Source organism: Tachysurus vachellii, chromosome 20 (genome assembly GCF_030014155.1).
Source record: "Tachysurus vachellii isolate PV-2020 chromosome 20, HZAU_Pvac_v1, whole genome shotgun sequence".
NCBI classification, from domain to species: domain Eukaryota; kingdom Metazoa; phylum Chordata; class Actinopteri; order Siluriformes; family Bagridae; genus Tachysurus; species Tachysurus vachellii.
This window is the reverse complement of record NC_083479.1, coordinates 6,595,715-6,607,963: the sequence shown is the minus strand read 5'-3', so window position 1 is coordinate 6,607,963 and position 12,249 is coordinate 6,595,715. Positions and strand designations below refer to the sequence as shown.

Below are 12,249 nucleotides of genomic sequence, written 5' to 3'. Positions count from 1 at the left end.
ATCTATCTCTCTCTCACACATACACACACACACATGAATTTTATCATCTCTGCTTAAATCCTTTGTGCTTCTTTCTATAGGGCCAAGACAGTTACAGATAGCATAATGCAGATAATACCAATTTGTTGTCAATAATATTTGGCTCTGTGTGGTTCAGTCAGTGTGGCTCTATTTCATCCCTCATAATTGCCAGGGTGGTGAGAATCACCTGGGTACCTCCTTTTTGGCAGTGAATGCCTGCATGCAAAGACCACATTTGTACTTCTCTTAAACATGCATGTACAACATGGAAAGGCATATGTATGTAGCTGTTTGGGAGTTTGGCCATAATATTTAAACAACCAATAGCACAAGTTTGGGCTTGCATTGCTGCTTCCCAAATGAGCTAGCCTAATCCTTATTCAAGATGTAAGGGGGAAATTGAAAGTTTTTAGATTGGACAAGTCAATCATCATAGCTTAAGCCAACTATGCATGGATTTCGCCTCCCGAACAGAACTAAATTCAGAATTCAAGTTTATTTGTATAGCGCTTTTAACAATGGATATTGTTTCAGGGAAGCTTTACAGAACATAAAACAAAAAATTCATATAAAAATTAATATTATACAAAAATTCAAGAGTAATATTAGATATATTTAAATGTGTTTGTATTTATCCCCAATGACCAAGCCTGAGGTGAAGGAAGAAACCGTGAGAGGAACCCTTCCTCATTTGGGTGACACTGGACGGTGTGATTATAAATATACAGTCTGACATATGTTGTATTGGTTAGGAGATTGTTGTCCTCAAAGACCACATGTAGTTGGCATCTCCTCTTAGCATGCCTGAATATTTTGTGAAGCAAAGTTCAACTGTAGCTGGTACATCATTATTACATACATACAATACAATATTAGCGAGCACAAGATGATAATGTGCATGCATTTAGAGCACAAGATTATTGGAAGTATTATGTGTACGCCTGACTAAAGAAATAGGTTTTTAATCTACATTTAAACTGGGAAAGTGTGTCTGAGACCCGAACACTATCAGGAAGGCTATTCCACAGTTTGGGAGCTAAATTCGAAAACGCCCTACCACCTTTAGTAGATTTTGATATTCTGGGAACTACCAGAAGTCCTGAGTTTTGTGATCTCAGAGAGCATGAATGAATGTAGCGTGTTAGTAGACTGGTTAGATACATGGGAGCTAAACCATTTAGAGCAGTTTGTAATCAATTCTAAACTTAACAGGTATCCAGTGTAGAGATGATAAAATTGGTGTCATATGATCATATTTTCTTGTTCTGGTAAGAACTCTGGCAGCTGCATTTTGGACTAACTGTAGCCTACTTATTTAAGATGCAGGACAACCACCTAGTAATGCATTACAATTGTCCAGTCTAGAGGACATGAATGCATGAGCTAGCTTCTCAGCATCAGATAAAAATAGGATGTTTCTCAGCTTGGCAATCTTTCTAAGGTCAAAGCGGGCTGATTTTTTTATATGGGCGATATGATTATTAAAAGACAAGTTGCTGTCTAATAAAACACCCAGGTCTTTCACTGCTGAGCTAGTAGTAACAGTACATCTCTCTAAATGGAAGATGAATTTTAAGAGCTTCAAAATGTACTGGTTTTTGGACCGATGAGTAGTATTTCTGTCCTAATCAGAATTTAACAACAGAAAATTCCAGGTCATCCAATATTTTGTCTCTATAACACACTCAGTTAAATTACACAATTTAGGTACTTCATTTAGTTTTGATGAGATCTAGAACTGGGTATCATCAGCATAACAGTGGAAACTAATCCCATGCCTTCTAATGATGTTTCCCAAGGGAAGCATGTATATTGAGTAAAGAAGAGGTCCTATAACATATTCTCCATTTAAATCTACAAAATGGTATTGATCAGACAGGTAGGTTCTAAACCATCTTAAAGATGTCCCTAAATACCTGTGTAATTTTGTAAGCAATCTAGGAGAATGTTGTGATCTATAGAGTCAAATGGAGCACTAAGATGCAAGACCAAGTCAAAAAGAACGAGTCATTTTTTAACAAGTGCAGTTTCTGTGCTATGATGTGGCCTGAAACCTGACTAAAACTCTTTAAAGATATTCTTCTCTTGTAAGAAGGAGCACAGTTGAACAGACACAACTCCTTCTAATATTTTAGACATAAACAAAAGGTTTGAAATGAGTCTGTAATTTGATAGTTCATTAGGATCTAAATTAGGTTTCTTAATGAGGGGCCTAATAACTGCCAACGTGAAGAATTTAGGAACGTGACCTCAATGAGGAGTTAATAATATTAAGAAGAGGCTCACCAGCTGTACTGTATGTAACACTTCTTTCAGTAATGTAGTTGGAATGGGATCTAACACATATGTTGCTGATTTAGCTGTGGTAATAAGTTTATCTAGCTTTTCCTGTCCTATACATGTAAAGCACTGTAGTTGTGAGTGTAGAGCTTTAGGTGAGACTGGGACATTAGATGCTGTCAGGGCTTGAACATCAACTATTTTGTTCCTGATATCAGTGAAGAATCTCAAGCCTGTCTATAGCTAGACATACTGTCCTTTTATGCAGTTCTAAAAACCTCTAATTTACTTTTTTCTCCACTTTTGCTCGAGGTTATGGGTTGCTCTCTTGAAGGTGTGAATATGACTATTATACCATGGTGCAGGTGTTTTGTCTCTAACCTTCTTTAATCGGATAATCGGGGGCAACAGTGTCTAATGTGCTTGTGAAGATAATGTTTATGCTATTAGTCATTACATCTAGATGTAATCTTGAGGGTATAGAAAGAACTTGAGACAGATCAGGCAGGTTATTCGTGAATCTGTCTTTAGTGGTCAGAATAATAGTTCTACCAACTCTATAACATGGTGAGACACGGTTAGTCTGTTCTACAGGTAGTGTGTACAGTATGAGGTAATGGTCTGTGATGTTTGTGAGTTATGATCTGTATCAGTCAAATCTATTGTGTGTGATATAATTAAATCTAGTTTATGATTATGACGATGAGTTGATCTAGTGATGTTTTGTTTAAGCCCAAATGAGTTTAGTAACACCATAAATTTAAGTCCTAAAGCATCGTTTTGTATAGTCAACGTGAATGTTAAAATCTCCAACAATTAACGCTTTATCAAAATTAATCAATAGGTCTGAAAGAAAATCTGCAAATTCTCTAAGAAATTCAGTGGGATAATTAGCCCTAAAGGGGAGCCCCCCAAAACAGACAACAACTAAAAGAAGTTGAAAAGCATTGAAAGGTTGAAAAGCATTACAAACGAAGGACTCAACAGTTTGGTTGTATTAGTGGGTAGGTATAATGGGTAGCAATAGATACTTTTTTCCAGTAATCAGCTGAAAATTGTTTGCTTTGCCACCAAAGATGGCAGGTTATAAGGTGACTTCCACAGTTATATGTAAATATCAGGAAATACATGCTGCAAGTTATGAAATGCAAGTTACACCCTTAAAAATCAAGCAGATTTATTCAAATGGGCTAAAAGTATTGTTAGAGCAAGGGTGGTGTGGGGTTCTTGGTGGATATTGGTTGTCCACATTATTTCATTTTTTTCTCCTGTTTGCAGAACCTGAATCAACACAGAGACTGTGAATTTTCTTCAAGCAGATATTTTAGCAACCAAAACACCAAATATTAACAAATACTCTTACTTAAAAATGAAAAAAACCAGAAAATACTTATTCTGCAGTATTGGATGTTCGGCCTTTGATAGATCTTTGATATGTTCAACATTCTCTTTGAACAAGCAGACACTGATAGTCATTTTGGCATCTGCTACTGTCCTTTAGGTATACGTTACCTCTCTAAATTGCTTGTTGACTGGGAATATAATTTTATAAATATTGATGATATTGAAGTCTTGAGATAAAAAGGTATTGGTCTTTCTGCTGCTCTGTGTTCGGGGTTGCCACAGCAGAGCACATATGAACCTTATATTAGATTTTGGTGCAGGTTTTAAACCGAATGCCCTTACTGACTCAGCCCTCCCATTTTATCTGGGCTTGGGACCAGCACTAGAGTTAGGGTTAGCTCTCTGCCCGGGAATCGATCCTGGGCTGCAGCAACAAGAGCACATTTCTTGAGAGAAAAAAAAGGGCATGTTCATAATTATGCATGAGGATAAAATCATTCAAAAAACCTGAGTTAAAGCTGTGAGGAGATCCAACAATTATGGAAAAATCAGATACATGTAGTTATGAATGTTAATGTACACATTAAGATGAACTGAATTGCATTGTTATTGTAATGCTTATATACTGCAAGAACAAGTAATCATATTTGAATCATATTATATGTTTGCAACCACACAGACACACACACATTGTGTTACTCTCTAGATTATTGGAGAAGGCAAGGAGGTGCCACTGGTGGGGGTGCAGTTGTCATGGAGATGTGAGGAATGGAAAGACTTCTTGTATCAATAACCTTGAGGAGACAATAGGAATTAATCATAGACAGAAGACATCTGGTCAGGAGCCTAGAGCCAGAGCTGGAGATTAAATAAAGAAAATGATCAAATTCTATTACTTATATTACTATACTTACATTACTGTTTTTTACTGTAAATGTTGTAATTTAATAAATCCATACTTTATCAAAACAAAATCAACAACAGAAAACAACCTATTTTAGGTTAAACTGGGTTTAGGCTGATAGGCTGAATTGAAGCAATCGAAACATTGAATGTTGTTTTACATACTGTAGAATAGAAAAGTACGAATGGAAAATGATTGAAAATGTATTTCTTGGACTCTTCCCAGGAAATGCAAGTGGAAGAGCTTAGTGCAGTGCGTCAGACTCTACAAGCCGATCTGGAGACATCAATCCGACGTATTGCTGATCTACAGGCTGCCCTGGAGGAGGTGGAGTCAAGTGATGAAAGTGACACAGAAAGGTATGACCTTCCTAGAGTTTCTGTAGGTTCTCTGAGAGAACTAGGGTTTTTCCTCATGAATAATTAATATAATTTTCTTTATTTGGTTATCATAAACCTACTTTTACCTGCCCTGGCACTGCCAACTCTTTCTCTCACTCACTCTGTCACTCATTCTCTCTCTTTTTTTTGCTACACAGTGTACAGACTGCTGTGGAGTCATTCTCTAGAAAGAGAGAAATGTATGCATTCCCTTGCCCTCCTTTAGTCTTTTCCCCTGTCCTGTTAGTGTTGGGTCTGATGGCATGAATATGGGTTCTGGGATACAGAATCTTTTCAGGCAGCATGACTTTGAAGCTTGGATCTAAAGCCTGCTGATATTAAGCTATGTTTTATCTCTGAGCAGCATACAGCAGCATTTGCGCTACACATAATTATTGTTCATGCTCTTTGGGAGGGAAAAAACAACTAACAACATATGCAAGAATGGATGGCAAGATCCATTTCAAAAGAGTAATAATAAAGAACATTGTATATGCTTATGAGCTATAACTGCAAAAAATCCTCCATATGCTTCCACCAAGTATGCAAGTAACCAAGTACACAAAATGGTTGTAATTTTCTATGTATTCATAATCAGAATGGGTTTTTTTTGGATACTACAATATTACTGCTATAAGAGGTGAGCAGGTGTTTCTATAAAAACAGACATTTGGGGGATTTTTTTTTAATCATTATCTGTCTAGAATGCAAATAGAAGGATTTGGATAAAGAAGTAAAAATATGTGATCTATATTGTGAATAGCACATACAGTCATGTGAACAAATTAGGACATCCTATTAAATATTAAGTTCTTTAATAAAAAATGTCAACATGTCAATTTTGATCTTGTTTTAAGTGATGTAATTGCTTGTAAACAAAAAAAAAACAAAAAAAAAAAAATCTTTTCACTTATTAAACAAAAGAAATCAACAAAATGAGTATTTCAACTGAGGAAAATGTTAGGACACCCGATGCCCTAATAGCTAGTGTTTCCCCATTTGGCTGAAATACCCTCAATGAGATGTTTCTTGTAACCATCTACCAGTTTCTGACATCAACTGGAAAAAAGTTTTCTCCAATCCTGTGTGATATTTGAGGGTTTTCTTTCATGCACAGTCCGTTTCAATTCATCACACAGGATCTCATTAGGATTTGGATCTGTGTTTTGACTTGGCCATTCTAGAATTCTCTGGTTTTTACTGTACAGACAGTCTTTGGTGGATTTACTGGTATGTTCTTGTCATGTTTCAAGGTCCAGTTACATTTCAGCTTAAATTTTTTGACAGATGGTCTCACATGTTCCTCAAGCACCTTCTAATAAAATGTAGAATTCATAGTGGATTCTATGATGATAATCTGGCCAGGTCCTGCTGCAGCAAAGCAACTCCAAACCATAACACTTCCACCTTCATGTTTCACAGTTGGTATGGGGTTCTTTTGCTGAAATGCTGTATTTGGTTTACACCAAACATGCCCTCTGTTATGTTACATTATGTATGTAGCACATTATTCCAGAAGACATGGTCTTTGTCTCTGTGATCTTTGGCAAACTTCAGTCTTCAGACAGCAAAGGTTTCCTCATTGCACACCTCCCATGATAATTAAAATTTTGCAGGCTCTTTCTGGTTGTAGATTCATGCATTTTGACATCAAATGAAGCAAGAGGTCCCGTGCTGATATTTTAGGGTATTTGGAGACTTCTTCAAGCATTACACCCTTGCAGTCTGCTCTTGTTGTGAATTTGCTTGAATGGTCTGACCTGGCCATGTTGGCAGTTGTTTTAAATGTTCTCCACTTGCAAAAGAGTTTTGGACAGTGGACTGGCTGATTACAAATTCTTTCTAAATGTTCTGGAACAATATCAAAAAATTCTGTAATAATTTGCACCTGATGTGATGCACCTGTAGGTAATTTTATCAATTTTAAGAACAAATAAATGTGGGGGTGTCATTACTTTTTCCTCACAAGAAATAAGATTTTTTTTTAAATTACATTTTACAGTTCGTTAAAAAAACCTTTCTTTGGTTTTATTTGTTTAGTTATATATTTATTGAATTTTCCACTATTGTTAAAATGAGGATAAAATGCTCAAAATGTTTAACTATTAAAATACCCCACAGGCTTTCATGGAGTGTCCTAATTTTCTCACATGACTGTATGTTTTATTTATACTGTATACTTAACAGAATGCTCCTCTTGCACTTGTTTTGACCATCTGTTCATTTTCTTACCTGGACAAAAAAACAAAACAAAATTTAGCTTTCTAGATTATACAAATACTTGACTAACTAATAATAATGTTAGCTATGTTTATGGTAGGCTAAATGATTGATGCAACCATTTTATTGCTAATAGATTATTAATTTGAACACAAATGATTATGGCATCTATATTTCTTTTGTCAAACAACAAGGTGCATAGTTAGCTTATTGTTGCAAAACATAGCAGTCACTACTTTTGTGATCATAAGGGTATGAATGTCTTTGTATCCTGAAAGCACCACTGGCCATTTAAAACTACCTTATATATGGTCTAGAATCAATATAAACAGTTTTACATCTCTGCATTGCATGAATTAAATTTTTTCTAAATGCTCGTAAATGGGTATTTTTATTTCCTCAGTCAGTGGATATACCGTACAAACACACACTGCCTATAGCTTTAACAATAAGGTTTTTCCTATATATGCTTCTTCTGTCAGGTCACCAGTGTAAGAAATAAAAAATGTAAGAAAATAAAACAATGAGGGTGAAGATCTTAATGAAGAACAAAAAGTTTATTCCAACATAGCAGTGACAAAATACATGAAGTACTTTGGGTTCATCGGAGTCAGTAAGAACACAGGACAAATCATGCTCAAGCATTTTATGATGGTTTCCTCTTTGTAGTTTAAATGAGGTTCCGCTTTGAATGTGTATTGAGTTTAAGAACCGAGTGTCTCCCAAATGGCTGGGATACACCTTGTTGTCTAGCCAGATGTCTTTAAATGTTAATTATGGTCAAGTACAGTACACCTTGGCTTGGTATTGTTACAATTATCAACCATGATCATATTAAATGTTAATCACGGTCACGTAGACACGTTCATTATTGGCGATCCTTGATGTCCTGCTGCTGCTCCTAGAGTTCTAAACATATTACCTTATGATATGTAAGCCTTTTTAGGAATGAGCTCATTTCTATGTGTATCTTGGAGTGGAATCTGGGTGCATTTATCTGTAATTTCTTACACCAGCAATGATAAACTCAATGCTCTGTCAACTATGGATGGGAAGAAAGTAGACAGATGTGTCATTTTACCTTTGTATTTATAAGCTGCTTGGATATATAAAGCCCAAGCTCCATGATAGAGCCAGGTTGGCACTGCTTATTCAAATGGCACATTTACTTACGACAACTGAAAAACGTTGTAATGTTAACCACTTAAATGTGAAACTACTTGATCTGTGGGTTTTGCAGGCCTTGAATTCATGTTTCATTCATGTTTTGTTTGCATTCAGCACAGTACTAATCAATCTGCTTTCTGATCAGAGAGTCTAAAACGGTCAAATAAGGTGTTTCTACTAACTAACTACTAACAACATAAATGTATATGGTGGTAAACATTTGGCAAATGAATGATCAATACTGTGATGATACAAAAGTACTGTAGCTAGTTTTGCACTAAAGCTCTCTGAAAAACATTGGCAGGGAGAACGCATCCAGTGTGGGCTCCAGCATTGGTTCTGACCAAGCTGGCATGGGCATACGCCGTTGGCTAGGAGAGTCACGTGGGGGTCAGAGGAGCTGTGGAGGTGGAGTATCTTCATATGCTGGAAGCACCACTGGTTCCCAGTCAGTCACAGATGCAATGAGCACCAGCAGCTACAGGTAATTTCCACAAAGCAAGCCTATATGCTTTAGACCCCTGTTAAATCCCCAAAGACATTTGAAGTGAATTTTTGCTTCTGTATATTCCTTACAACTTGAACAAAACAATTGACTTTCATTTGTATTTTCCCAGATCATGTTCTCAGGAACTAGAGGACGATCCACCTGAAAACTCTAGACTGCCTAGGGCAACATCGTCAACTGCATTATCTGAGCTACTAGATGGCTTACGGAAAAAGCGGGCTGGGTGGGACAAAAGTTCAGAAGTGGATGAGGGCAGTACAGTATCACTACCAATTTATCAGCCCACAGCAGCCTCCAGCCTGCGCCGCCGAGCCCTCATGCTCTCCCCAGACACAAATGAGGGCTTGGAGGAGTTAGTGCGTCCTGGCATCCTGAAAATGCCTAGCCCTCTCCTTCCCCATTCTTCTAGCCTGCGCTCCCTGTCTGAATCCATGCCAACAGACACCTCAAACACATCCACTATGAGCAAGATAAACCGCTTTGGCTCTTGTGACTCACTCACATCAGTATTGTCTGCCAAGCAAATTCCTAACCTCTCTGTCCTGAAAGAAAAAGAGGACTCTGGTAGTAAATCCCTGCCTGCCCTAAGCACCCATCATCCAATCCGCCACCAGTTGTTTAGGGGTCTGGCTGCTGAAAGTGATGGTGAAGCCCTAATTGGGTCAGAACCACTTGTCTTTCAGAATCAACGTCTTCTAGGTAATCCCAAAACTGACAAAGAGAGGGTTGGAAGCAATTTAGGGGACACCAACTCAGACATTGTCCCAGCCATTCGTAGATCACAGTCTATAAGCAGCTTAGCAAGTAGCAGCTCCAGAGGCGGTCAACGCCGTGCCTTAAGTGTGCACTTTGGTGCACTACCACCCTCCAGGGCATCATGCAAGGACTCCGATTCAGACTCTTCTGATTCCGAAGGCTCTCAGCACTGGAGTGGACCACAAGAAAAGAGGCTAGAGGCTGAAGGAAGTGAGGGGGACGTCAATTCAGTGATGAAAAAGTATTTGAGGAAAGCGGAGGTCGACTGAACATATGGAATTGTGTGGAGTCTTTCCCTTACATGGAAATTATTACAAAATAATAGGAAGTTTGAAAATAAATTCCTCAAGCATAAGTTCTGTCAAAGGAACAAAAAAAAGTACTAGTTCTACCATGACTGCAGTAACCATCATTGTTGAAGCACCATGACCATGCTCCTGTACAGTATCACTGTATACACAAATAAAAGATTTTAAAGGAAACAATTCAAGTTGTATATATTCAGTGAATCTGGAAAATGTTTCAATTATTTAAAAAAAAAAAAAGTTCATAATTATGAAAAAGTAATCTTTATTCAGCAGAATTATTCAAAAAAAAAAAAAGGCAGAAAATCCTTTTATTGCAGCATCCATAAACCGCTCAGTCACAGCTGCAACCCTCAGTCAACCCATTAGTATTTACAGAAATATGCTACAAATTCTACTGTATTTAAACAGTGCATGTTGGGGGGTGCGGGGAATTACCAAACCAGTAATCTCGTGTTTCATTTTAAACATTGTACTTGAACAGCACAAAAGTCAACCATCTCACTCAGTTCCTTTATGTCTGACAACTGGGAAGCTTTTCTTTTGCAATTTTATTAATAAAAAGCCAGGATATAGTTGCAATACAAGACAAGCATTTCAAAATCTGTACTTCAAAAGGCATTGTTACAATTGCTATAGAATTGAAGTGCTAAAGACGACTTTGAATCAAGTTGTTCAACTTGCATTGTTTAATCCTTTACTCTTGCTTGGTCAAACTTTTGCAGCCAGTGGCTTTCTACCCCTTCCTTTTCCCTGCAGAAAAAGGGGAGGGGGGGAAAAGGAAAGGGAAAAAAAAAAAAAAAAAAAACCCTCTTAAAATGGTAAAGTTCAATTTTCAAGTAAAATCAAGTCACTTGGCTTACCTTTTTAGGGGGATTATTTTCACCTTCTGATGTTTCACTAAATTTTTCAAAACACATTTAGTGGTAATTAGTTGGAACACTGGAGGGAAAGCAATACACAAAAAAAAAAAAAAAAAACCCTCTGGAGCTTACCCTTCATCTTCCCCCTTTTCTGGCTTCTTTCTCTTTGTGGAGATAGAGAAAAATTAGCATCAGAATACTGAAACAGCTATAAATGCAAGCAAGGTCATTTGAAGTTCAGCCTTACTTTGCCAGCACCATTTTTTGTAACTTTCTTCACAGGGGACTCCTCAATATCTTCCTCCTCTTCCTCAACCTCTTCCTCCAGCTCATCCATTTCTTCATCTGAATAGTCTTCCACTAGAAAAATATTATTGTATATACTGTTCAACTTCAAAAAGGCATTGTAAAGTTAAATTAAGGCCAGCACAAACTTACAGGCTACATGTTCTGCACCAACAAACACTGGGCCTGAGCCATGCTTCAGCCGAAAGGTCACAGGAGGATGCAAGTCTAAGCCAGACAAGTTGACCTAACCAAAATTGATAGGAACATTAATTTAAAAGCCTTTAAGCACAAAAAAAAAAAATAAAATAAAAAAATCACTTACTGTAGGCATTGACTTGGCATGTAGAGTGGCAATTGGCACACCTTTGGCATCATCACCCTCCCCAGTTACCAATTCAACAATGTTAAACTCATCTTTTGCAGTGTGGCCCAAGCACATCTAAGAAGTTTAAAAAGAACATTTTATCTGACCACATGAACACAAGTAAACTAATTCATGTCACAGTTATAGAGCTTACTGTTCTTAATGCAAGTTGGTGTTGATGATTTGTGTCATCCGTCTTGAAAGACTCTTGTTTATTTGACTCATTTAGTTCACAGCCTAAATTAAGAGCAAATAGATTAGGCTACAAAGAATCCTGCACAATGCAGGGGACATATGACATTTAGGGGTTTTAAAACAACAACAACAACATAAGCAAAGATAATAGAAAAATATCCAAGATACCTACCCCATAGTGTTGACAGAGGTTTTTCTGATTTGCTCATCTTCTTACAGATCTTAATCTGACTGACCTGAAAACAGCAAAAGTATTGTCAAAACTATTTAAAACACAGTTTTGTGATTTGACTTTAAAAATTAGTTTAGCATGCTCATAAAAATACCTTTCAACAATCAGAAGACAAATTGAGAAAAGACCCTTTTTTTTCCCCCCTTTGTTTTAAACTGGGTTGTTAATGTGCAGCAGGTGACACAAGTTAGGGTATAATTGTCAGGCTGATAATAGCAGCTACTTCAAGCGAGTATGTCTGAAGATTGTGCCGTGTTTCACAAAGCAATCCAACTCAAATTAATTTAACAAACTAAACTAATTACTATAATTTTTTTGTAAAATAAAATGTTATTACTCGGGCAACACACACTGTCCACTTTAATACAAATACTCACTAATGTTAACTAATTTTCACAGGAAAATAGTGTGATCTTTGTGAC

The 12,249-nt window shown here is 37.0% G+C and overlaps 2 protein-coding genes across 5 annotated transcripts in view; one reads left to right on the top strand and one right to left on the bottom strand.

Annotated features, from left to right (window-relative positions):
- Nucleotides 1-10,062, top strand: part of LOC132863183 (unconventional myosin-XVIIIb-like) — a 36,970-nt gene extending 26,908 nt beyond the window's left edge. For 3 of the 4 annotated variants that reach the window (XM_060895827.1, XM_060895826.1, XM_060895824.1), the window contains 4 exons: nucleotides 4,775-4,908; nucleotides 5,088-5,129; nucleotides 8,621-8,800; nucleotides 8,934-10,062. In XM_060895827.1, the coding sequence (XP_060751810.1) occupies nucleotides 4,775-4,908; nucleotides 5,088-5,129; nucleotides 8,621-8,800; nucleotides 8,934-9,849 (1,272 nt within the window). In that variant the 3' untranslated portion in view covers nucleotides 9,850-10,062. The remainder of the gene's footprint in view (nucleotides 1-4,774; nucleotides 4,909-5,087; nucleotides 5,130-8,620; nucleotides 8,801-8,933) is intronic. The other variant, XM_060895825.1, reaches the window with a different exon arrangement.
- A 494-nt stretch (nucleotides 10,063-10,556) lies between these two features.
- On the bottom strand, nucleotides 10,557-11,987 carry npm2b (nucleophosmin/nucleoplasmin, 2b). Its single transcript, XM_060896138.1, has 9 exons — nucleotides 11,922-11,987; nucleotides 11,768-11,831; nucleotides 11,555-11,637; nucleotides 11,359-11,475; nucleotides 11,187-11,280; nucleotides 10,996-11,108; nucleotides 10,881-10,912; nucleotides 10,749-10,785; nucleotides 10,557-10,638 (listed from the first exon to the last, which is right to left on the bottom strand). Exons 2-9 carry the CDS (start codon nucleotides 11,802-11,804, stop codon nucleotides 10,597-10,599), a joined length of 555 nt encoding a protein of 184 aa, XP_060752121.1. The 5' UTR covers nucleotides 11,805-11,831; nucleotides 11,922-11,987; the 3' UTR covers nucleotides 10,557-10,596.
- Between the last annotated feature and the right edge of the window lie 262 nt (nucleotides 11,988-12,249).